This window comes from Bemisia tabaci, chromosome 7, assembly GCF_918797505.1.
Source record: "Bemisia tabaci chromosome 7, PGI_BMITA_v3".
Taxonomy (NCBI): domain Eukaryota; kingdom Metazoa; phylum Arthropoda; class Insecta; order Hemiptera; family Aleyrodidae; genus Bemisia; species Bemisia tabaci.
The window spans coordinates 45,315,255-45,343,210 of record NC_092799.1 but is presented as its reverse complement, the minus strand read 5'-3'; the positions used below and the strand labels follow the sequence as shown (position 1 = coordinate 45,343,210).

General features: G+C 38.1%; 1 protein-coding gene across 1 annotated transcript; it reads left to right on the top strand.

Moving 5' to 3' along the window:
• Positions 1-17,739: 17,739 nt before the first annotated feature.
• Positions 17,740-25,542, top strand: LOC140224961 (uncharacterized). Its single transcript, XM_072302103.1, has 3 exons — positions 17,740-18,619; positions 19,625-21,235; positions 21,871-25,542. The coding sequence occupies exon 2, from the start codon at positions 19,736-19,738 to the stop codon at positions 20,579-20,581; it is 846 nt and encodes a 281-aa protein (XP_072158204.1). The 5' UTR covers positions 17,740-18,619; positions 19,625-19,735; the 3' UTR covers positions 20,582-21,235; positions 21,871-25,542.
• Positions 25,543-27,956: the final 2,414 nt, after the last annotated feature.

Sequence of the window (27,956 nt, the reverse complement as noted above, 5' to 3'; positions counted from 1 at the left end):
TTCTCATTTCCTACACGAACATTTGATAGGTATCACCAGTCGCGGACGTTTTACGATTAATCCAGCTTTTCAAAATCATTTATTTGGGCAGGAGACAGCTCCCCCCCCCCCCCCCCCCAAGTGTTGAGTCCTGCGAAGCTGAGGGTAGTTTTTACCTAAAATCTGGGTGATGTCATTCGGGGACACAGCCATGCAGTCCTTTTAGTGGGGTAGGAATTCACGACTATTATAGAAAATCCTACCACTGTGAGAAAATAAGCTCGGTAATCTGCAGTGGCGTGGCGTGAATTGCGATGTATCGATTGTTATGCCATTTAAACCTACGGTAAAGAATCGATCATTAAGGTGTTCGCTGCGAGCACCCTGTTCATCGATCCTTTTCCATGGGTTTAAATGACAGATCAATCGATATATCGCAAAGCACGCCACGCCACTGGTATTCTGCGTCGCCCGAACTATTCGATCCGTCACATTGTCAGCTGAAATAATGTTCTTGTGGCACATAAAACTACAGAAAACATCACCTTCCGAATCAGTTAAGAGAATGCCGACAACGGAGACATACTGGGTTCTTTCATTTAATTTATTCTTTCACACACTCGCAGTCTGCGAGATTAAAGCAGAGCTTTCGAATGTGATATCCCGATTAATTAGAAACAGGAGAGAAGTGGCAGCCGGCGCGCCACGATGAGGCGTAAATCGAATGCGACGGGATGCGGAGATCTTAACCTTCTTCACAGCGTCATCGGCTCGGGTTGAGAAAAATCTCATTGAGATATTATTTTGACTGAAAGCGTCGTTTCTTGCAGACAAAATTTAGGTTTTTATTAGTTAAATTCGTGCGGATTCAACTTAAAGTCAGTTTTTTAGTTAAAGAAACGTTGTTTTGCTATGGTTTTTTTATCTTGAATTTAACGATGGCAAAAAAAATTTTCATTGACACTCAAAACTTATTTTAGGTTAAACGTACTGATTCAACTCCGAAAAACCTTTCGTCGACAAGAAACGACGCTTCAAGTCAAAATGAGGAGCTTGGAAGACAAGGCGCATAAGTGCAGTTTTTGCTATTTCAAGAAATACAAGTTTAAAGTTTCGAAATTACGTGGATCCTTGAACGTTCAAATTAACTTTTTGATACTTAAAAATTAAAATTTGGAGGCGAATTTTTCCACAGAATATGCATTAGGACTAATTTTACTTAACACCTCAATTTTCTCAAAAACTGCTCTTAAGTGCCTTGTTTTCCAAGCCCCTCAAAAATACCATATCTCAAGAAAAAAAAGTCAGTGCATAGCGCGGGAAAAACGGAACTGCTCGAAATTCCGACGAGGTAATCTTCAGCGGCATCGCATACTTTCGCTGAATCGACAGATCTGCCATTCAACACTATGGAAAAGTATCGATTGTCGCGGTGTTCTCAATGAATGCCCGATTGATCGAATCTTTACCTGGACGTAATTCTATCAAACAGACCTATGTGCAAGTAAGAAATGGACGTATTTCTGTCAAACGGAACTATGTGCATTAAGACATGAGCCTGAGACCATAGAATGCATGCATAACAGGCTACGCATAATTCACATAGTCCGTTTGATAGAATACGTCCAAATATGGGTGTGCGTTAGTTCTCTTGCGTAAGAGTGAACGAGAATAATAAAGCGCCAGTGACGTCAGCGGCAATGATCAACGGGAGGCGCGACGGGGAGATCGTCGTCGGGGCACTTTATCTCATGAGCCCTGTCCACAACGCTCTCTTGCCATGCCCGCGGCTCATGAATCCCGCATTTAGTTGGCACATAGGTCTGTTTGATAGAATGTAATAGCCCGCTTTTCCAATTCTTCAAAAGGAATCACGCCCACTTTTACATTGCTTCTTATGGAGCTTCCACGAGCACACCCCATATTTCTCACCTCCACATAGGTCTGTTTGGTAGAAATACGTCCACCTTAGCTTCAAATGGGAATAGATCGAAAGTCGATTATCCACGCATCACGACTGGTAGGTGATCATGGCATGGAATCAGAATCGGAGTTGGGAGGTGCGGTCGCCCCGATTAGAGTCCTTTTATACTGAGAGTCAAGACAATTCGGCTCATGGATGTCACAAACGGGAATAAAGATTACAGAAATTGAACGTTTTTCGTAATCTTTGATCGGCCCATTCTCGAATGCCTTTCTCCGTTCCTCCTCTCATTCCGTTTGTTCCTTGCCGAACCCGTAATTCCCTGGTCCATTCCAGATTATAATCTTTGCAATCGGTGAAAATGTAATCTTTATTCCCGTTTGTGACACTGTGGAGGCCTAAAATACGGGAACCAATCAGAAATGGATTCAAATTGTCTTGACTCTCAGTATAAAGGGACTCTAGCCCCGATCATCCCACGATATTCGAGACCCATTTCGGCAGAGGGTGCCACCTGCCTCTAGGGAGTGATCTACACTTGCTTCACTTAAAAAATGAAGTATTGAATTAAGTAAGTAGTAGTAAGTAAGTATTTGAATTAAGTAATGGAATCAATCAAATTTTTAAAAATTGCTTGAAGTACTCAGGATCTCCTGATCCATGACCAATTTTCCTGGTAGATCCCTGATTTTTTCTGATAACATCAAATTCATGACATTTTCCGGGTTTTCTGATTTTTACGGACGATAGACACCCTGATTGCGTGTTAAATTTTTCTCACAGTGTCTCATCGCAAAACTTCGGTTAGCTGGACTGAAAACTTTGATGCTCCGTACTCAGGGTGTCTACAGATTTATGAAAGCCGATTTCAGGACTTTTTCAGGACCTTTTCAGAACTTTTTCAGGACCTTCGGAATATTTTTGCCAAGTCAGGGTCTACAATCACTGCTAATTCTAATGGAAATCGAGTTCATCTTTATGAAAATTGCTGATGACTAAAGGAATCCACGATATGTATGTAGAATCGGGGAAATTTTTTCTACGTGACAATTAAACTTTGACTCGCGAAAACCGTGAATTTTTAAATTTTTCGGGACCTCGAGTTGAATTTCTAGACTTATTCGTGACTTCGGGACCGGTCATGCAAATTCCGGACTTTTTCAGGACTTTCGGGACTTGTAGACACCCTGGTACTACCCGAAATGTACTTTTCTGTGCCTGCCTTCACTTGGAACCGAAGGTCACTTATTACTGGTCGTAAAGAACAGGGTCACTGTGACGCGACCACTAGCGGAGTCCATCAGGGCACTATGATAGAAACCAGACCAGCCTTTCTTGCGGCGACCAAAAGCGTAATGGATGAATCATAGCGGTGAAGTGAGTGAAGTTACCGCGGGTCCGAGAACACCGGGGCGTCGCGGCGCCCGACGTTGGGGCTCCACTGCCGTGCTAAAGGAGAAACGCCGTATGAACATTCGAGAGTTGCCAAATTTCCTTCGATAAAATGCTCATTCTTGAGGCAAGGTATGGATATTTTCCCTTGAAATTTTCAGGCACTTCAGGTGAAATTGCGAGCAAAATAATGTGAAAAATTGGAGGGAAAATATTGACAAATTTTCCCAGAAATTCGTGATTTACCGAAGGAAATTTGGCAACGCCTGAAGGCTCATACGGCGTTTTTCTTTGGCACGGCAGTCCACGTGCACAGTGCGGTCATCTTAAATTTCAAGCGCCTGCCTCAACCGCAGCCCTAGTGACATTAACAGCGCGCAATCGCCAGATCCCCTAAGAATCCTCGAGGTAACCGAGTGAAAATCGATTTTTTGAGAGAAACTAGGCAACTCCGCAAACTTTTGACATCGCCCTCCTTGCTTACAATACATGCCGTATTACCGTGCAGCTCTGTCGCGTCAATTAGTGCGCCTTTATGGAGAGAGCGTGGACACGGGGTTTCATGGAAACTCTTGGGACCCGTACTGCCGTGCTACGGAAAAACGCCGTATGAGCCTTCGGGCGTTGCCAAATTTCTTCTAGCAAATCACTAATTTTCAGGAAAATTTTTGAATATTTGCCTACCGATTTCTCAGATAATTTTGTTTGTAATTTGATCTAAAACTTCTGAAAATTTTAAGGAAAAACATTCATAATTTTCCTCAAAAATAAACATTTTATCGAAGGAGATTTGGCAACTCTCGAATGTTCATACGGCGTTTTTCCTTAGCACGGCAGTGTAGACATAAAAATATAATTTGGACGACACGTGCGAGCGATAGGTAGGCGATCCAAATTGCATCAGTGGCGTGGCATGCTTTGCGATATATCGATTGTTATGCCATTTAAACCTGTGGAAAAGGATCGATAAACAGGGTGTTCGCAGCGAACACCTTAATAATCGATTCTTTACCATAGGTTTAAATGGCATAACAATCGATATATCGCAATTCACGCCACGCCACTGAATTGCACGTGCGAAGTATCGGAAAATTCGAGTTATCAGCGGCACTCTCGGGTAAATCGGGTGTGGGCTTAATACATACAATGCCGCCGTGCTAAGGAAGAACGCCGTATGAACCTTCAGACGTTGCCACATTTCTTTTTCAATAAAACCTTAATTTACTGGGAAGATCGTGAATTTTTTTCTTAAATTTTTTCAGACAATTTTAGTCACAATTTTTCCTGAAATGTCTGAAAATGTCAAGGAAAAATACGCATAATCAACCTCAAAAATAAACGTTTTATCCGGGGAAATTTGGCAACTGTCGAATGTTCATACGGCGTTCTCCCTTCGTAAGGCAGAATGGATGACACTTGATCCCTGGTAAAAATTGGCAGTACAATCTGTGTTCCAAAATACCATAGACCTATGGCCGGCTGTATGATTTCCAATAGCTTCTACAGCCGGCTACACAATTTCTTACAGCCTTTTATAGCCGACGGCGACAAAGCAACTCATAGCCGGGCGATAAAGTATATGCTAAACGTCACTAATTACGGATGATAGGACTTGGTGAGTTTTCGGACCACTGCTCTCTTTTTGGGCCGTAGTATCTTGATTTATTTTGCGAGGAAAGCTCCGTACTTTTGATGGATGCCTGCCATTCCTAATATATTAGAGCGCCTTCAGTTTCGTATGATACTGTGCAATACCTCTGGTGTGAAATAGTTGCTTCAAGCGCCGCGCTGTGGCACGCTGCGGTGCGGCAGGCGGGCAGCCAGCGCGAAACGCGCATTAGCGCCTACAAACCCAACAGGGATACTTCACGCGTTGCGCAATGCGTGAAGTATCCCTGTTAGGTTTGTAGGCGCCGGTGCGTCGCCGCTCCGCTTTGAGTTAGGCTCTAATATTAAATCTAGCAGAGTCAGCGTTATTCAACTCATGAATTTGAAATATTGGAAATCCTGTATGGATTATTCTGGTTTTAATTGATGAAAAAAAATATGTATTAAAGGAAAATATAACGTGTGTTTTGTAAATATGAAGGTGGTTCCGTATCAAACTTAATGATTTCCAAAGCACACGAATTTCTACACAATTTCTTACAGCATTTTATAATCGATGGCGAAAAAGCAACAGCCAGGCGATAAAGTGTAAAGCCCGGCTATAGGAACTATAGCCCGCCTGCATAATTTTTTATCGCTTCGTATAGCCCGGTCGTGTGATTTTCTCCGCATTCTACAGCCAGCTATATGATTTTCTGTAGCCTTCTTTAGCCGGCTATAAGAATTCCTATGGTATTTTGAAACGCAGCTCCTTTCGCAAATTTTTACCACGGATAGCACAAGTGCACCGCGTTGCAGCGGTCTATGTGAAGGCGCGTATTTGCCTCCTTAAATCTTTTACCTCACTCGCCTGGCACAAACATTCTTGAGGCCGAATTTTGTCGGCTCTTTCACATAGGCGTGCAACATACATCGATGAGTGCAAACCACACCACCGACCGATTAGAAGCGCCGAGCTGGACTTAGGCATAGAGAAGAAAATCGTAGGTGTTTGCATCTTGGGGTTTGTTTACCCCGCGACGTAGGTCGCTACATTATGGTGTCGATATTCCAGTAAAATCCGAAATTCGAGGTATGAGAAACAGACCATAGCGTCTGTTTTTTTTTTTTTTTTTTTTTTTTGGCTTTGATCGATTAAAAATATAATTTAAAACACCTTATATAGAATGATTTGTTTTCCATAAACGATACCATTTACAAGGAAATCGATGATAAAAACCGTCCGTACCGACCTGCGTCATCAGCGACAAAATCCAAGATTACCAAAAATTGTCTTTGTGTTTTTAAGGAAAGTCCAAGATGCCCGAAATGCAAAAACCTTTTATTCTCTTTATGGAACTATCAAGCTTCCATCATCGCTAGCTAAGGCTTTATTATTTATTTAGTTAAATTACTCCTGCTTCTTGATTTTTAATTATAGTGCAAAAATTATCCATTTGCGAAATACAACCCTGGCTTTAGCGCCCATTAACTACGGCCTTAACGGTCGAAACTGCAGTAGCGGCACAGGAAAACCGAAAAACCAAGCGGTGGCGCTACTTCAATATCAAGCTTCCATCGCCTTGCTCAGGCGCAGGGATACAACTATTTGAACTCTCCGGAACGCGTGAGGTAACACGCCTCAATTGAAGGCGTTTTCGAATATTCTGTATTTACATGACGAGATTTTCCAAATTGTTTCGCGTTACAATGTTGATTTGAGTTCCCTTTATTATTTAGTTAAATTACTCCTGGTTCTTAATTATTTATTAATTTTCTATTATTTTTTATTATTTAGTAATTTTTTTTTTATTTTTTAATTATTCTGCAAAAATTATCCGTTTCCGAAGTACAATCCTGGCTTTAGCGCCCATAAACTACGACCTTAACGGTCGAAACTGCGGTATGGGCGCAGGAAAACCGGAAAACCAAGCGGTGACGCTACTTCAATATATCGACGGTGAAACTACCAAACCACGTATCTCGGTTTGCGACGTCGCAGACTTCCTGTCATACTTTATTTTTTAAATGAAAAACTACTTAACATCCAGTCTTGAAAATTTCTGTGATTTTTCCTCGTTGTGCGGAGAAAATTCCGTGAAAATTTCAAGGAATGATATTGATTTGGTCTACTTCAAAAAAATAAAATGTGAGCGTAGATTTTTAAACACCGCAAACGAGATACGTGGTTTGGTAGTTTCACCGTCGATATGGGATTCTCCATGGGAAGTGCAGTCGAAACTCGTCCAAGGTACCTACATTTATTAAGTGCGTTGGACGGACCAACAAAATTCGGCCGCTGAGTGATTAATTCTGGACAAAAATTTCGATTCTTCCAAAATAGTCCACTCGGAGGTTAAAAATTCACGAGAACCAATCGTGCCCAGAATGCATCGCGCCACGACTGCAGATCCATGTGCGATTCATAGACCCTGCCTCATTTAACATGTAACCCATATCATTCTTCCTACGGTCTACATGACCAACGGCGCTAACACTCCAGGATGATCTCTTCGGCTGGATTTTTATGGTCGCCAGTTAGAAACAAAACAGAGATAAAACAAAAGGAACCGTCGCCGATCGTGGGGAGTTCGACGACTGCAACTCCAGAAAGGAAGCTCCAACGCATTGGCGTCGGAGAGCGGCTCTGGGGGCAGTAGTTGTAGTCAAGAATGAGGGCCTAGACACATTTTGTCATTGATGTACAATCCGACAACTGTCGATTCATGTTTTGTAACTTAGCAGATTTACGTAGCCGGTGTATAAATGTGTATTGGGCTTTGATATGGCGAATACATGGCATTATCACTTGTTGTATACTTTTAATTTTGAAAGCTCTTTGGAGGTCCGCTTCCTAAAAAATCTCTGGTTGATAAGTCGTTTAGCGAGGCTGCAAAAAATTTGCATTTTTATATCTGAAAGTGTAGGTATTGGTTTTTTGTATAATTGTTTTTTTGGATTGCTGGAAAAGTAACGCATACTTCTATAATTTAGGACTGAGTCAGGGAAATATAAGGTTCGTTAAATAGTAAATATTCCTAGTACCGTGTGACACTATTGTTAACGAAAAGTTTTTGCAACTTGTCAAAGAGGTTGTTGAATGATCTTCGAATAACTTTTGATGAGCTAGAGGTAATGGTTCTATCTGCAGCTCGTGGACTTCTGTACGATATTGTCCAGAATCATCTAAATTTTCAAAAAGTGTCCGCTTGTTCGATACCCAATTTGCTCATTCATGCATACAAGGAGAAGCGCATGAAAGCTTTAGCAGACATTTTGGAGATGAATCAAGAATTAGATGAAGAATTTATGACTTAAATCACGGCACCTTAATCACGGGATGACCTTAATTACGGCAACTATTTATTGTCCATGAGATGCAGATGGTTCCATTTCCCTAGCTCATCAAAAGGTATTCGAAGATCAATTTCATCAGCCACCCGTACGAACCACGTTTCTAGTGACCCGTACTTGCTTCGCACGTATGAAACATACAATCAGAGAAAACAGAATTCATCTTACAATAATCAATAATCAGTAGGACATGAATCGTTGCGATGTATAATACGACATTATAATGCGGCATTACTATTGTAATTCATTTTAATGTTTAGGGGCATTATAAATCATTATTGCCACGTCGGAATGAAATGTTGTAGACTGAATTGAAAAGCATGTTGGCAAAATTTATTATAAAAATAGTATAACATGTAGGTACATAACATAAAGGTAATACAAATTAAATGATTAGAGCGTGTATATTTCATTACATTATAGGTATATTACAATCATTTTTGTCATTGTTGGAAATTTTGATAGTTTGAATTTTGATAGTTGATAGTTGATAGTTTGAGAGTTGAAAATTTGGTTATTTTATTTAGTTAAGGTGATTCGATAGACGCCATATTTTGTGTCAGAATGGCATGCGACATATCCCATCAATTGGTTCCATTTTTTCATTTACTCATCATTTTTCTCCAATTTTAAGTTTCGCAATTCTGTTTTCAGGAGACTAAAGCACTCACTTATCAATTTGTATATTTATATTGAGTTAAGGGTAGAGACGTATTCCTCACCGGAATTGAGGAATGGAGGTGTTACAGTAAGTCCGGCATTAGGTTCCATTTCGACATCAGCGACGATCAACGCTGCGATACTGGAAGCCAGTCTTCCGATATTAAATCCCTAGCGGGGAAGAAAAAAAATGCCTAGATTTCGCTAAAAATCCCTAAATCCCCAGATTTGCTCAAATATACTTAAAAAATCCCTAGATTTTGCAAAAAGCGCCATTTTTTTATGAAGAATCATGATGTCATTCGATGTAGCGATTTGCAATATTTAAATCTGATTGGCTCGTTTGAATTTTGGCGCTCTCTGAAAGCAGTGCTAATCCAGACCAATAAAATGAAAGAATATTAGTTGATTTCTTATTATTAACAGGTTGAATGCAGTTGAATGTCAAGTACATCGAAGGACACAATCGTTTTAATTTCCGGCTTATTTGCGGGGAAAATAGTGTTGCCAAAAAGGCCTACAAAATATAGATGAAAAAATGTTTTCGATTGTCGAAGCTATAATTGAGGTTAAAAAGTTGATTTTTGGTAACTTTACCTCATCAAAAAAAAATCCCTAGATTTCCTGAAAAATCCCTAAATCCCTGGAAATTCCGGAAAATCCCTAAATCTAGGAATAAACCCTTAGACATCGGATGGCTGTTGGAAGCATTAGAGTCAACATTTGAAACGCTGCTGCAGAATTTGCCGGGAGTATAATCGAGTGTTGAAAGTCAGTAGAATTGAACAATGTAATAATTGCTTTCCGAAATAAGCGTTATAATAAAAAAACAACGAATCTGAACTGTTAATACTGGAACACACCTTCTGTAAATGTACCTTGCGAGAGATAAGTAAAAAAATAGATGTACTGGAGGAGAAGTGCTTCTCCACAGAGTTTGAAGAAGGAAAAAAAATGCCCAAATTTACTTACTTCAGCATTTTCGGCAAAATCACTGCAATTTCCGAACCTTTTTCTGGCCAGGGGCCAAAATTAAATGATTATGAAGGGCCACTTAGATGTTGTAGATAAAAATAGGACTGTTGAAAAAGTCGCCGTTTTCAATAAATATGTTCCCGGAATGGAAGAGTTAGGTTAAAAAATTTAGAGTTAAAAAATTCCCATGAGCCGAGTGCCGTAGGTTAAGGGCCCGTTCGCCAAAACTAATCGGAACTGTATGAATGAATTGCTCCTTTTAAAAATCAAAACAATATCGAATTGCGATATATTACACAGTTAAGATAGGGCTATGTCCTGTCGTAAGCGGCGACATACAGTCGATATCATTTCAATAATCGCCCCAATGGCCACGATAGTTGTTAGACGTTTACGGTTTCCCTGGTAACCTTTGTTTGCTATCAGCTGATATCGAGTAAATGACTAGGAAGCTCCAACCCAGTGGTTAAAGCTTCCTTAACCGCGAAAACTTTAAAATTCAAATTTTCAAATTTTGAACGTAAAGTACATTTTTTCCATCACGAGATAAAAGCACAAACAAGTTTTGAATTGTTGACTGTATCACCATGATTCCAAAAATACAATACACAACATAGCATTGACTAACAATAAAACAGTATGCAATAAAATAAAGTCATGACAAGGAACATAGCCGAAAATGGCGCCGATTCCCATCAACCAACGCGCGGTCTCTACAATGTAACATGCTGCATTGATACTCCCCAGCTGGGACCGTCCGGAATAGCAAATAGGTCTCTCGTCTACGTATCAGGCTCCGCTCTCATTCTCAATTTACCTTCCCGCTCTGCCCGTGCTTGTAACGGGTCTGTTGCGCACGGGAGACATATAGATGCGTTGTTGAAGTCCACAACTGCCCAACGAAAATTACCCGCTGAGCGTTGAGCTCAACGAAAGCGTTGGTAAATTCTGGTGGATTTACTCGTTTTCCAAGATGGTTGCTCAGCAAACTGCCCGACAGCTCAGCGAGGTTTCAGCTCTGGACCGCTGCCGAGTTTGCTGGATTGTTGTTATGTTATTGTTTACATCCATAACCGCCATTTTTTCGCACTTCTTCGCCACATGTTCGTCACCAGACTGACTTGCAATTGCTTATAATCGTTTATTGCGTCAATTTCGTAATAATGTGGGTGTTAATACGATTTTTAAATGTTAAAAATATTAAATTTCAATAAAACTTAACCTCCAAATCCGCAGAATCCGACGGGAATTTAACAACGACACCTCGATTTTCTCCCGTCTGTTGAGCTGACGTCGTCGATGAGATGACGTCAATCCTGCTGAGATTCGGCCATTTTTGTTGGGCAGTAAAAGTAATTTAACAACGCACCTTATGTATAGCAGACCCGAGTACACATTTTAAGGTGATACGATGGACGCCATGTTTTGTGTCCGAACGGCATGCGATATATCGCATCAATTGGTTCCATTTTTTCAGCTACTCGTCATTTTTCTCCAATTTTAAGATCGCAATTCTATTGTCAAGAGACTAGAGCACTCACGTACCAATTTTGACAAAGAAATTCAACGTAATGAAGGCGTGGTTTTTTTTAGAGAGAAAACATCGCATTCGATACTGATATCGAAACTGCACTCGAATGCGCTATTTCCTCTTTAAAAAAAACCACGCCTTTATTACGTTGAATTTCTCTGTTAAAATTAGTACGTGAGTGCTCCAGTCTCCTGACAACAGAATTGCGATCTTAAAATTGGAGAAAAATGACGAGTAGCTGAAAAAATGGAACCAATTGATGCGATATATCGCATGCCGTTCGGACACAAAATATGAAGTCCATCGAATCACCTTAAGGTGCATTTACAGCGGAAGTAAACAATGGAGAATTCGCGCACAAAAATTTCATTGCTTCATCTGAGAGTGCTCGATGAGCTGAAATCGCACTATTTTTCATGATTTTTTTCTGACATGGGAAATTGGAGAAAAATAGATTTAAAAGTGAGAAAATATGCCGCCTCGTGAAGTAATCTGGCGGCATTTTCCATTTAAACACATGTATTTTAGCAGATTAGGTTATTTTTTCATATTTTCTCCAATAATTTTCCAATTTAGAAACCAAGGCTATTCCCGTTCTCAGTTATCCTAGTAGTACCATTTCAAAGATGCAATTTACAAAATTTGAGACACCTGTGAATTTTCCATTGTCGAGAAATACTTATCATTTAAAGACCCAGAGAGGAAAAACTTAATTACGAGAGAGTAAAAAAGCTAAAAAATAATTCGTAAAAAAAAGAGAAGGGCTATGCGATGTGACAAATTTTCTTGAATTTCAAAATTCCCCGACTTTTCCATGACTTTTCAGGGTTATTGAACATGAAACTCATGACCGGCTTTACGTTATTTCCGCCCTAAGCCCCTCTAAGTAAAAGAAATTCAAGGTTTCACAGGAAAATTTCCTGACTTTTCCCGGACTTTTCCAGGCTTTCCCTGACTTGCAAAGAACTTGTCACCCTGCACAGGAAAATAAACTTGAAAAACTCACCAGTATCGTTATCGCCGGGGACGCAGTCGTTTTCTTTCTCGTCGGTCTGCCGCTTCATCTTTTCGACTGTAAAAAAAGAAAATGAACAATAATTTCACCGGGTGGAAACTGTGGGACGGTGCGGATGAAAATTTTGATTGACAAACAAAATAACACATGACAAATTTGACAGGATCAAAGAATTCCCTCCGTGACATGTTCTCTCGTCCGAGTCTATTTTAGTAGGTTGATGATGATAAAATCAAGCTGCACATTTATCACTTGCCGTAACTACGTTTTGGAGGCACTAAATGTGTCCGATTTTAGAATTTTTAACCCCTCGTACTTCTTCGATGTATATCGACGGAAAGAGTTACGCAGACTTTCGACCGCCGCCCAATGGATCGGGTCAATGTGTGAGGTCGGACAAAATTTGGGATTTGGAAACTTTAAAAGCTTTGCACAGGGTTGCAACATAGTTTAGAAAATGACAAAGAAATCGAAACAACATGACATCTTAAACTTTTCGAGAATTTTCTACGATTTAAGACGAATTTCTCACAAAATCTCGAGTAATAATGTTGTTGTTTAAAAAAAATAAAATAAATAAATAAATAATACGCGCGAGATAATTGAGCAACTTTTGGTGTGGTTGGGCTGATTTTGGCTAATACCGTCCAATTCTTGGACTATATTGTGCAGTTGGACCACATTTTGCGATTACTACAATTTCTGGCTTATTTTAGAAAAAACATATGTGCCAGTGATTTCCCTTTGCGGGTAGGTGTTTTTACTTAACGGCCAGAAATTCCAGTTCCTCGTTGAGAAATTCAGTCCGCATAGGATCTACAATTTCTAACTCATCCGTAAAAACGCGCATGTGCATGCGGAAACCAATGGTACATACGTTGCTTCTAAATTGAGCCGGAAACTGTAGTTTCTAATTGGAAAACGTACAGTCTAATTATTAGTCGCTTTCAACTGATTTGATACAGGAAAAGAAGGGGAGAGGGGAGAAAGAGAATTATTTGCCACCTGCCGTAGCGAGGAACTGCCGGGAAAAAGGTTTTCTTGGTTTGACTACATTTTAGAATAAGGAACTACAATTTCTGGCTCATCAGTAAAAACACTAATAGGCTTCGGGAAACTAATGGTACATACGTTTTCTTTGAGCTGAGCCAGGAATTATAGTTCCTGATTGCAAAATGCAGTCCAGTTGTGATGAATGGAGATGTTGCATGTGTGAGGGATTTGCGATTTGACTGTTGATTCTTATGTGAAAGTTTGCGAGAAACACGATGGTGCCACTGGTTTTCTCTGAAATCAACTCCCAAGCTCAAAAAAAGCTCTAAAGTTGAGGCCAAAATGAAGGGGATATCCCACGCTACCCTGAGAGTCCACCTCTACATCAAGACAAACTCTCCATGCAAAGATAGGGAGCAAATACATTGACAGGGCTGCCACTTCATTTGGGGACTCTAAAACTGAAAACACGGCATCACTGCTAATGTATTTGCTCCCTATCTTTGCATGGAGAGTTTGTCTTGATGTAGAGGTGGGCTCTTAGGATAACGTGGGATGTCCCCTTCATTTTGGCCTCACTTTGAGAGCTTTTTTGGAGCTTGGGAGATGAATTCAGAGAAAACCAGTGGCACCATCGTGTTTCTTGCGAACTTTTACATAAGAATCAACAGTCAAATTGCAAATCCCTCACACATGCAATAGCTCCATTCTGCTTTTCTCAGTACACCGTGCTTACTCCGGCTCATACGACCGAGCTTTTTTCGAAATGCGATAAAAAACAACGATGAATCTGATTAATGGGCACATACTGCTGAACACCGGAATAGTTCAAGTTCACTACCACTGGGGACCCCTCCGATGCGAATTAGAGCTCGTTGCTAATTCATGAACGAGACCAGACATATTGCATTTTAATTGAGACGACTCGTCTGCAATGCTCCATCCTCACCACTACAATGAAAACCTCGCATCGCCCGAGTGACCTACATTCGTCTTGCAATCAAACACCGAGGAAAACTGATTATTATTGCTCACAAATCACTCCGAAATTGAAACTCGACCCGCTTGATTGGCGGGCGTTCGTCGCGGAATCCTATCTCCGTGGTAAACTCCATGACTGATGCGTTGTTTAGACATTAAGGCGATTAATTGGTCGGGCAAACTTAGGAATGAGCGTACACTGGAAAAAAACACATTGGATCTAGAGTCCAGACTCTTGAAAACATTGACAAGAAAAAATACTCTTGATTCAATCGGATTTTTGCTTGAATCAAAACGAAATCCGCTTAAATTAAGGGGCTTGGTTCTTGATTTAAGCTAGATTCTGATTGAAGCAAGAGTACTTTTTCTTGTCGATGTTTTTAAGAGTTTGGACTCTAGATCCAATGTGTTTTTTTTTCCAGTGTAGAGAGTCTTCCATAGCATTCATGGATGGATCTTTCACGTTTAAAATAAAAAATTCGCGTTTTTTTTTTCCTAGTTGCGATTTTGCCTGAAATCTCGCTGAATTCACGCTGATCAAAAAGGTTTGATTGTTATTTTTACTTGTGTTAGAATGGCTGATGCGTTGTTTAGACATTAAGGCGGTTAATTGGTCGGGCAAACTTAGGAATGAGCGTAGAGTGTCTTCCATGGCATTCATGAATGGATCTTTCACGTTTAAAATAAAAAATTCGCGTTTTTTTTTCTGGTTGCGATTTTGCCTGAAATCTCGCTGAATTCACGCTGATCAAAGTGGTTTGATTGTTATTTTTACTTGTGTTAGAATGGCTGATTCGTTGTTTAGACATTAAGGCGGTTAATTGGTCGGGCAAACTTAGGAATGAGCGTAGAGTGTCTTCCATGGCATTCATGGATGGATCTTTTACGTTTAAAATAATAAATTCGCGTTTTTTTCTGGTTGCGATTTTGCCTGAAATCTCGCTGAATTCACGCTGATCAAAGTGGTTTGATTGTTATTTTTACTTGTGTTAGAATGGCTGATTCGTTGTTTAGACATTAAGGCGGTTAATTGGTCGGGCAAACTTAGGAATGAGCGTAGAGTGTCTTCCATGGCATTCATGGATGGATCTTTTACGTTTAAAATAATAAATTCGCGTTTTTTTCTGGTTGCGATTTTGCCTGAAATCTCGCTGAATTCACGCTGATCAAAGTGGTTTGATTGTTATTTTTACTTGTGTTAGAATGGCTGATGCGTTGTTTAAACAGTAAGGCGGTTAATTGGTCCGGCCAACTTGGGAATGAGCTGCGAGTTTCTTCCATACCATTCATGGATGGATCTTTAACGTTTAAAATAATAAATTTGCGTATATTTTCTAGTTGCAATTAGCGTATAATTTCTCCAGATATCGTCACCTTCCGGTCAAAGTATCACAAGCGCCATGCGGCGTTTAACAATTTCCGCCACCATTTTATTTTTTTGCAGAGAAATTGTTCGAAGAAGCTATCCAAAAATTGCAATGAATTTTCTATGTGCTGCCGATAAAATTCAGTAAAATCTTCAAAAAGATTTAACCAACAATTTCTCTACAAAAAAGTAAATGACGGCGGAAATTTTGAAACGTCGCAAGGCGCTTGTGATACTTTGGCCGGATGGTGAAGATATTACGTCCCGGACACAAATCCAAAACGTATTAAGTCCGTTTTATGCCTCAATTTCATTCTTCTGGATTTCTTAACGGCTCCTTTTTATTGCCGAACTTTATTTGACTTCGATCCGAAGAGATTGAGGGAATCCCGCTCGAACAAACCCGGAAATTCCTGTGTCCCGACGGCGCGGCGTCCGGTAAAATGGGGGTGGATTTTCCGGACTTGGCTTCAAGGTTCACCGCACTTGCACTAACCACCCCTATCCGGTAAACTGACCCGACTTCTTACCGGCGCTGTTAGTGCCGTTATCGTTCTCCCCGAGTGGACACCTTCTTCCATACCGAGTACAAGTGGTGCCTCTTATGGTTTGTTCGGCAGTTTAGTGGAAATTGTGGCGTTTTCAGTTTTCGAATTAATAAACTTGAACTTTGGGTGTGATAAATTTACTCTCCCGGAAAAATGATTTTCACGCGAGTTGAGTTGATTCTCGCGAAACTTGGAGCTTCTTCTTTCTTGGATAAGTTCAAGGGTAGGTTGGTCGGAGGTTTTCACGCACTTATTGATTCATTCATTGCAGAAAAAACGCATACTGCCATGCTGAGGAAAAGCGCCGTAGGGGCATTTCAGAGTTGCCAAATTTATCCGAATGAAACATGTATTTTATACAACGTTCATGCATATTTTTTCTTGAAATTTGTGGATAAATTAGTTAAATTACGTACAAGATTGTCTGACAATTTTGGAAAATAATATTTACAATTTTCCCATTAATTTCGGTTTTTATCGGAAGAAATTTTCCCATTAATTTCAGTTTTTATCGGAAGAAACTTGGCAACGTCTTAAGGCTCATACGGCGTTCTTCCTTAGCACGGCAGTATACTGCCAAGCTAAGGAAAAACGCCGTATGAATATCAGAGAGTTGCCAAGTTGCCCCTCTTAATATAACAATTTTGGGGGGAAATTATGCGTGTTTCTCCTGAAAATTTTCAGATACTTAAGATTACATTACCTCGAAAATTCTCTGAAAAATTGGACAGTAAAAAATCGCAAGTTCCTCTGAAAATTCATATTTTACTAAAATAAATATGGCAACGTACGAAGGTTCATACGGCGTTCTTCCTTAGTATGGCGCGTCATAACAGAGACTGTCTACGAGAAAAAGGACCTTGCTTTACACAGGCAAAACTTTCAGGGAGCATTTTTTTTACTACTTCAAATACCACTCAAATGGTAATTGTCGGCTCATTTTAAGGTGCATTCTGAAAATCAGTCTTACAAGTCCAGTGTCCAAATCCAGACTTCCTTCTTTTACTTTTTTTTGACCATCCTCTTTTCATTTTCGCCTCAAATCAAATGTTTTGCAGTTTCTTTGTCTTAAGTATGTGGTCCTGAATTCATTCAAGAGTTAGAAGTTCACCATTTATTTAGTATTATAAGCCTTTTGACCTCTCAAGCTTTACCGATATGATCTCATGTAGTTCAAGGTTTCTTTGGCCCAAACCAAGTGATTACACATCTGATGTGTGTCTCATGGCTCTTCAAATTCGCAGTTTAGAACTAAATCAGAGACTACAGTTACATAATCCAGTTCTGCTCTCTTGTTCAATGTTTTTCATAAGTGTTTGTTCGTGTCTGTTCTTTATAAGTGACCACTGTAGTGCATATACACAGTTATGCTATCGGTACAGGTATTATTTCTTGTTTTCTTCAGTCAGGACTTTCTCTTAAGCGCAATAATTTAGCGCTTTAAATGAAAGCCGCACTCTCTCAGTCTCTACTGGAGAACCAGCCCGATGCGACTGTTGTTCTGTCTTTTTGGATAAAAAATTAGATTTTGACAACTCATTCTCCTGTCTTGAATAATATGTTGCGAAGGGTTTTGTTTGTATTTGCGTTAGTGAGGGGCGTAAAGTTGGATTTAAACCCAGCACTTTCGAGCCCTAATCATTCAGGAGATAGAATTTTAAACGGGGTTTTCTTGGAACTACAGTTGTTTAAACGTTAAGTTCAGACCGCAAAAACTTCCAATATCTAAGAGAATTTTATTTGTACTCAATTTTAAAGTATGAAGTATTTTTAAGTATAAAGTAAGTTTTAAGTATAAAGTATCTGAAAATTTGAAGAAATAATATTCATAACTTTCCTCGAAACTAAATTTTTAGCGGGGAGAATTGGATACCCTCAAATGTTCACACAGCATTCTTCCTTAGCATGTTCGCACATTTAGCCTGAAGCTGGTGTAGGGGACTCTTACCTTACTATCTACCCACCCAACTCTCTAAAAACCTTAAAAAATCCTACTATACATTCCTATTCTTTAAACCCCTTGTATCATTAATATAACCCCCTCTGTCTATAGATGGCTGTAGATTCCTATCTAAACAATACAAAGGAATAGAAGCCACAAAACTCAAAAAAAAAAAAAAAAAAAAAAAAATGTTCGCACATATAAACAGTTTAACTTTTGGGTTCTTAGTTCCATTGCGAATATTTTGTTTTTTAATTTTTTTCAGAAGCATGGGTGGACGATGACACACTTCCTTATATCAAACAGAGACAAGATCTTGCTGAATTGTTACCTTTGGGACTTCAACTGCGTTTCTTCGCAGCCTTACAGGATGTAAGTTTAATTCATTGTAACTTTCAAATGAACTCTCAAAACCAAGAAGCAGCATGACTACATAAATCTGTCTCTAAAAGAAGTTTTATCTTGTAATGTTCAAGGATGCAACAGTCAGATGAAGCAATGTATTATTCATCATAGCCTTGGTCATTCGTTTTGTATTTCTATTAGTGATGAGCCACCTCTATTCTAAGGGATCGATTAGTTATTTGCATTGTAAATTAATATACTTATTGTATGTAGTCGTGAAGTTTTCTTACAGCATTAATTTCAAGTATTTCAAAACATAGAAACTTTTATGCCAGAAATTCAAAATTGAGGGTTTTGACAAGTAAAGTCAATGGAAAAGAAGAGAAATATTTTTAATTTTAATTACAAGCAAAGGGAGAAACACTCAGCTTCATTAGACTGCCTCATAATCTATGTTTTCTGAAATTCTCTAGACCAAGTCTTAAAAACTGTTTTATTGTTTCCTTATGGTAGAAAATTTTAAAAAAAATTGACAGTCTTGTTAATGAATTTTTTAAATAAAAAAACATCAACTCCAGAATTTTCAAATTATTTTATAGCAGATGAAGATTCCCAAGGTCAGACCCAACTGGTTATTTGGCCTTCCATAATTTTTAGGTGAAGTTAAAAAGAAGTTGACGAATTCAATTGATCCGTAGACAGCACATCTTAAGGGCTTAAAGATTATTTCTAAACACCAATATTTCTAGGACAAGAAAAACCAAAACTTTACTACCGTTAATTTTTATTCTCTCTATGACCGGTGAACAACATGTCAAAGAAATTTTCTAATCATTGAAGTATCTTCGGTTTTAATGGGGTTTCTTTTTTGTTTTTAATCTGCGCTGAACTTTTAAGATGAAACTCAGAAATGGGATCAGGCGGAGAATACATGTACCTTTTGATGTACAAGAACTGAAAGATTTAATGACATTTCTGAACTCTGTTCGTTTGAATAATTTTTGCCATTTTTCTTGACTTTTCTTTCCCCAGGATGCAGCTGGCCATCAAATACCTTCCTCCACATGCAGTGAAACTGTGAGTGACACTCCTTCCAAAACTCAAAGGGAATCAAATGAGCCTCACTATCTTGTCCTGACCGAGATGCCTCAATCTACTTCTGCTACACCCCCTCTTACACACTTTGAATCGTTCACGGCTTCTCCTCCAACACACTCTGAATCATTTACGGCTTCTCCTCCAACTCACTGTGAATCCTTCACATCATTTGAAAATAAATTAGACTTGACTGACACAGATCGGTCCACTCCTAAATATATTGATGATGATTCAGAGGACTCAAATTCCATCTCACATGCTGCTAGTCCTAGCAAGGCTGGTCCTGACTCGCGATTAGCTTTACCTTCTCCGCTGACAATTGAAACACTGCTGAAGAATCCTCCAATCCAACAACAACCCAACATAGTAAGCAATCCCGTCTGCAAAAACTTAGAATCCTTGCAAACTATTTTGCCACAGAAAGACACTTTATTACCAGCATCCTTGTCTGATTTCGATTTGGTAAAGGCTTCAGCTATACCTCGCAATAAACCCCTTTCGATAACAAACGGGGCTACCTTGAAAGAGGCTTTGAAAATGTGTGACCATGGAAAATTTATCTTGAGGGCATATGAGCTGAAGCATTTCTTGAGCAAACATCAAGCACTACAATTATGTGATATTATTTTGCAACATGAATTTCAAGACTATCCTAACACAAGATTATTAAGCACTCAACTGCACTCCTTGGCCAAGAGTATAAATGAACTGTTCCCGCAAGAAGTAGTCGAAAGTTACTATAGTTCTTCCAGCAGTATTGCGGGTTCGAGGAAGGCAAAAGGAAGACTTCTTGACAAGTATGAAAGACGTCTTCGGAATTTCCGAGAAGTGGGGCTCATCAAACCAAGAGACATAATATCAAAAATGCAACCGGAAAATTTTGGTAACTAACTTTTTTCGTTTACATACTTTCTTTCTTTTGTAGATGAACAAGGTAAAATAATATGAATTCACTTCTCAATTGAAAAGCGATAATTTGCCTTGTAAACCAGGGAAGATGGCTTAGAATTGGTAACTCATGATTCTAAAAACCTATTTTATAATTTTGAAGTTAGCGCCATTTTGCCTGGATTTCATTTATCCTTGACAAAAATATAAAAAAAAAATTATTTCATAACGCAAACACACATTCATTAAATGCACACTACATTGCACGCGCATTACATTCATTAAATCATTTTCTAGATTACCTTCATTCATGTTTTTAAAAATATCTGGGGGTCCAGAATTTTGAAAACAGTATAGCATGATTAAAATTTGTTCAAGAGCAATACTTTGTGAATGCTTCAGTAACTTATCTTCTTGTTGAATATTCTATGGTTTTGAAAGAAACTTATTTTTGTATTTTACGCAGGAGAGCAAGTAAAGCTGTCTGTACAGTGGCTGAAGCAGAATCTGAAGCCTCAACATTTAGCTGAGTGTCACTGGGCCACAACCCGTGAATTTAGATTCGAGACCCTCTTGCAAGATAAGGAAAGTGATACAATTCACAGGTACTTCCGGGAGTTCCCCATTTTGACTGTTCCACACTTGGGCGTTCCTTTGGTAAGATAAAACTCCTTCTTATATTATTTAGTTACGCTCTAGTTGCAAAACGAAGAAAATAACTGTTTGATGGAACATCTAAATAATCTTGAGGATTAAATTGACATTTATCTCTTGTTTCTTTTTGTAAAATGTTTGACGGTGATAGTCTGTGACAATGAGAGTTTCTTTTCATTTTGTTAAGTCATTATTATTGTTATCATCATAGAAGATGCCTCATGCTATGATGACAATTGAGACAAGTCGAGAACTTCGATGGAAAACGAAGAAACATTATTTTAAGGAACTCACATGATTTCATCTAAGACTTTTCGACAGATTTTGTGCAATAAGTCGCACTTACAAAGAGGTAAAAAATATTGACCAGCTCAATATGAATAGCCGTTCCGAAAGTAACTACCAACTCCTATTCTAACTGTGTAAAATCATCATGAAGTAATTGAGAGAAGAAGAAAAAGCAAAAGCAAATTGTGTCTCTTCATGTCGATCACTTGATTATTTATTTGTACCTACATTTGGTCAAAGCTCACTGCTGTAACATCAAACTTAAAGAAATCGTTTACGTTAGTACTTAGCCAAATTTGCTTACAACTAAAGTAGCCTTCTCTTAATTTTTTAATTCATTTCTGTTACAGATTGAGATGGATTTTCGACTGTCCCATCCTGCAGCAGAGGGTAATTTTATTAAGAATTGGAGTCATGTAGCAGAAAAAATTTTGATCCACTCCCAACAAAAGTATTTAAGGGAGCCTATTTTCCGTCAAACAGTTCATCGAGCAAAAGTTAATCTTTTCATTGATGGTATGTTTGCAAGTTTATTTACTTATGTAAATTTTTTATGAGTGACAATACGTTGTGTAAATTTTTTATCACAAATTTTTTTCAACATATTGTCACTTCTCAGCCATAGTATCACATGCGCTTCAACGCAATGCTACGTCACTGTTATTTGCTTTTCAAGCGACAAGTTGATCTGATGATAAGGACTCAGTGGCTCAAATGACCATTGTCTACAAAAAAAGCAGCTTACAAACTCAAAAAGAACTGGGAGAGTCAATATAAAAACAGATCGTATCCTCAAAATCAGAGAGATTGTCAATTGTCAATCATACAGCAGATTCCTTTAGTGGAATTTCCGCCAAATTTTTTAAGTTTAAAGATTTTTCTTTTTTACCACTTCAGTAAAAATTATTCTGATAATAGGGTATCTGATCCTAGTTTTTAAATAGTGGATTTCATTTTTATTGGTGAGATTTTTCAAAATTTAAACATTTTACTTACTTATACTTCGTTTTGTTAATATATTTTTCAAAAAGAATATAATTCGTCTAAATGAAATTAGGTAATTCTAAGTTTAACCGCAACAGCTGGCACTGGGTTAGCTGATAATATAGATAAATTCTTATCTGCGATCACTCTAAATTCTACATTTTAAATGTTATTTTAATGTTATGTCTCTATGTTATTTAACTTTGTTTGCTCCTCTGACGTAAATGTATATCTCCCGTTTCACGTCAGCCATATTCTCCAAATACCTCTATGCTTGCCGCGGCTCATGTAGAAATAGAGATAGTCCCTTACATCGGAAGAGCAATAATATATGCTGTTTCTTACTGTTAAAATTTCAAAAACAACCTACGTTAATTTAAGGTGACCTGACAGCTATTCTAACCGTTACTGGTTTTTACGTTTCCTTGGGAACCTATTTCCCTTCTTTCTTCATCTTGAGTTAGCCTAAAAAACTGAATTCTTGTCCGACTTGAAGTTCGATACTAATAATTATTTTATTTTATCCTGCTTTCAGGATCTGACCGCAGTAGTGCTGAAGCTTTGTTGGTGCTACCTTTACTTTTCAGTAACGCAGGCAATGTGAATAAATCCAGGAGAGACACAATTCCGTGGAAACCAACAAAGCTTGAGAGTAGAGATGGATTCATCTTGAGGGTACCAGATCCTGACTCCCTGGAGGCTAAGTTGCTTGAAAAGAAGAATTTCTTGGCAGCAAGATGTTTACCATTTCAGCCTACTACTGTTGCTGTAGGACCCCCTGGAGCAATCACTCAAAGTTTGGTAGTAATTGATGATGTAAAATTCCCATTTGATTCACTGCCGGCAGCATTCAATTTCTGTTTTAAATGTTACTTTGCCCTGAATGCAAAGTATCCGGTTGAATGTGCCGCAACTTATGATTTTATTCAGCGCTTCGTTTTTGGATTAGCAAAGGAAGTACATGACAGATTTCATAGGTCTGGTCAAGACTTGTGGAATTGTATAAACTTAACAAAAAGTAAGATGAATGTTGGTTAGGTATTAACTTAGATTTGATACAGATTAATTGTTTCACCATTCTGATTTTTCTCTTGACAATGGGTTAACCGGTCTGGTCAGCGACTTGTGTTTGGATCATTTCAGATTATGGGTCAGCAAAAAATATAAAGATTTTACCAAGCAGCAAGTTTCCACATCCAATATTGATGGAGGAATCACCCTTCAAAAACACAGCGTCTAATGTCTTCCACGGCAGTGGTGCATAACAAGGATTCCTTCCAACTTGGTTCGATCTGTGTTTTAAGTCAAGCAACCAGTGCAAATGTGTACATCAATAATTATCAAATCCAAAATGGAGGAACTCATGATATGTACTACTGCAGTAGATGATGTCACGTATCGTGTTTCTTGAAGGGCAATATTCCTGTTAATATTGGACGTAGAAACTAAGCTTTTGAGCAGATCTCATTGAATTTTTCTAATCTGTAAACTGAGACCATCAAAACGTAAGATTCTTTGACTGGCACAACTGACCCAGTTCTATTCCAAATATTCTTGCCTTGTCTTACAGATTACTGATTCCAAAAAGAAACTCTCTTTTGAGAAAGCTTATTCCTCCGACACCTGCTTTATAGAGAGCAGCTAAATTTTGTTTCAGCTCCATGACAATACTGACACTATTTCAGTTTAGTTAAGCCTTGATCCTTCAAGTATTTACTTTTCAATGTTGTTGTTGTTTTTTTTAATAAAAAGTTTGGCTTCATTTGCTTTTACCAAATTTAGGATTAATATTTTGTATGTGTATTTTTTGCTCAAATGTGATTTGTTGCCCTTCGTTATTTACATGTTAAATGTCCTTGCCGAAAAGATGTGTTGTTGATGGATCTATTTTTTTATGAATTCATAACAAACTTAAGTTTCGATCATGATACTACTGTTTTAGAGTGTTTTTAAAACTGTCCTAAATTGTTTTGCAACTGTACAACTTGTAAATAAACTAAAAATTCATACAGTGCATTATGCTCTATACTTCTTTTGAAATTGAAGGGAATTTTTCGCACAAGTATTATGATTTAATATAAAATTTGACAAAGTTAAAAGCTCATTTGTGACAACTTTTACAAATTTTCATAGGCAGCCCATCATAGGTGCAACTGTCCCACCGATGTCACTAGGTGTATGGATGATGAGCTGCCTGCCTGAAACCCATCTGGTATGAAAGTGTGTCATAGTCTTCATCAGTGAGTTTTTAACCTTGTTAAATTTAAAATTCAATTGTGTCCTCTGCTTTATTTTAAAAATGTTTACTTGACAAGAGAGAGAAAAAATTTTCTTCCAAAGTCAAATTAGCAGAGAGCCTTCAAATTAATTTAAAACGAAGAAGAAGCAGAGCTCCAGCCATTTATCAAACCCACAGCTTACGAGTGCACATCCAAGAACAGCGAATCTACAGAGCACACTAATAAACAAACCAGAAACGCTACTATTCACCAGATTCTAATCATTCCTACTTTGCAAAACGGCCATGAATATTTCAACAATTCAGAAAAGTTTGCATGTATCGTAGATTCCACAACTTTTTACTCTTCGTTCTTTTGAGCGACTTGATTTTTATTGACTTATGATTTTACTTTAAAAATATATGAGAAATTTTCAGGTACAGAGCAAGGTTATCAAGACCTTCATGATACAATAAAGGGGGATACTTAAATGAGGAGCAGTCCAACAAAGATGATGAATGAGGATAAAGAGAGAGGTCCCATTATGGCTTTTATGCATTCAATTACAGTACCGGTCGTATGATCAGTAGATTTTGTTGGGTTGATTAGTATGGCAGTTACATGAAAGAGGTAATCATTTTTCGGAATAATTAGTGTCTATTCTTCGTAAATATTAGTAAAAGAGTGAGATTTTTTATGAAATGGCAAAATTTTCACTTGAAAAAGTTCTGAGTATGAAGTTGAAAAAAAGTTGTGGAATCCATGATCACACGACACTTGGAAGTCACTAGTAGTAAATAGAAGAATGAATTCTGAGAAAATCCACTTACGTTGAGCAATGATGAGAGAACTCGGTTTTCGTCGAGTTTCTCTTTCTGGACGGATTTTTTCCATTAATTTGCTAATTCTGTCGTTCCCTTTTTCTTTTTTACGTTCTAGTGGTCCTGGACAGTTTTCTTCTAGCGTTTTGACACAAGGTCTGTGAATGTTTAGATTGCAGTCTGAAACAAATATTTTAAAAAAAATGAATAAAACCTGGCTTAATCACATACCTAAATGATGTACCAGAAGATATTAAATTCTTAAAAATGCATGGGTGGAAACGAATAATGGAGAATTTGCACGCAATTTTTTTATTGCTTCATCTGAAAGTGCCTAATGAGCTGAGTTTGCAATATTTTTCATAATTTTTTTCTGACATGGGAAATTGGAGAAAAATTGATTTAAAAGTGAGAAAATGTGCCGCCTTGTGACGTCATCTGGCGGCATTTCCCATTTAAACACAAGTATTTTAGCAGAATCGGTTATTTTGTCATATCTCCTCTAATAATTGCTCAATTTATGAATCAAGGGTATCTTCGTGTTCAGTTCACTCAGAAGATTCCACTTAAACAGGAAATTCATCAAATTTCAGACCCTTGCAAATTCTCCATTACGTCTAATCCAAATTAACATGCTACATACTAAGTTAGGATCCTACGATCAACATCGCCTATCTGACCCTAACAAACAAATAGTAAACTGACAGCAAGTGGGCTAAAATAATTTTAGACCCTGATTTTAAGTTTTTGTATTGAGTGGTCACCAAATTCAGTTTTTTTCTCTCCTTTCTCTGATAATATAGAACGAATGCAAAAAAAAATTTGCGTTGAATATGTTGGGCATTTATCAAAGTAAGATGAAGTTATGCTAAAACTGGGGTGGTGATAAGGAAATTTTGCAGAGTTACAGTGGAGTTTTTCTTGCGTAAAGTTTTATGAAAAAACCAAAAAGTTCATGACAACGTTTAAAAATCATTTAAAAAAGGAGAAAAATATTATCAAAAGCTGACAGTTGACTTGACATAGCAAGCTGCCTGAAGCTGAGTTCAGCCAATCAGCAAATGCCGTCTCCTCAGCCTGGCTACATCATGAGAGCCCGCCAAAAATATTGTCTCCAACAGATTTCATTTCAGACATTTTCAAAACGGAGTGTCTATGCCATTCAGGATTAAAATAAAACTAAAAAAAATTACTGGAAGCATGGTCCTCTCTGTACATTTAAAAAATAGGTACCACTGACTCATTTATATTTATTACTTTCAATGACTAGAATTTGAAAAGTATGTATGTATTACCGTATACGCCTGTAGGTAACTCGCACCTTTTTTCCCCAATTTCAGCGTTCGAAAATCAGAGTGTGGGTTACCTGTGAAACTCACGGAAACTGAATACCTATCAGGCGCTACTTGACAATGTAAGCTAAACAGAACACCGTAGGCGCATGTGGGTTATACATGAATTTTTTTTTGAACCCTCTCAACATCTGGGGTGCAGGTTATCGGCGAGCATATACAGTAGTCGCTTTTTGAATGCATTAGGACGCTTTGCAACACCAGGCTGTCACTCAAATCTGTCGAGGTAGACATTACCCAGAAGCTGGAAACTTTCTTTCTCTTTTTGAACTTGAAAAAAGCTACGAATAATTCTCATTAACGATTTAAATAGTAAGGACATTCCAATATCGAAAAGTATTTTCGTAGGGTTTGAAAGCTATGATGAGTTATTGAGAGAAAAAAATGTATAAAATATTCCATTATTCTTAAACCATTAAGGTTTTTTGCTGTACCTTACTGAGTTGCTTTTTGTCAGCAGTATGAAAAACAGAAGTAGGTATAACTTTGAATTAAATATTGTTTCCAACAAACACTTTAAGGAAAATTGAGTAACTGAACTTACTAGTACACTGATAACCCTGAGGACCGATTCCCCAAATGATAAGTTGACAGTGGTTGCAATAAGTTACTGTGTAATACTGATGGGCTACAAAATTGTGTCCTCGGACAGTTACCTGAAACATATCATAGAAGAAGATTACCAGTGATGATGAGGAAAGAAGATAATTATCCGAAAATAATGGAGGCTGCACATGAAATTAGCATCAAAGTCTTGTGCTCCAAATTCTGCTAAAGATCTTGTATTACAACAGTGAAAGTGAAAAACGCGTAACTCAGTTTGGAACGCCGCAGCATTTATGTCATAAAATATTTTCTGAATGGAAATATTCTCAACCTCATTTCTTAAAAAGTTTTTTCCTTTACTTTCTCTGTTTAAAGAATATTCTGTGAAAATTTCAAGCAATAATATTGAGTTTTTCTTTTGAGATAAAACGAAATTGATGTGGAGATTCTGGAACGATATAGATGGATTTGCTTTTTGCGGTTTTACTGTCTATTCTCTGTGTGCTTGAATTAG

Excerpts from the sequence above, each read along its gene's own strand:
- LOC140224961 (XM_072302103.1), top strand. The coding sequence starts at position 19,736 with ATGCCTCAATCTACTTCTGCTACACCCCCTCTTACACACTTTGAATCG.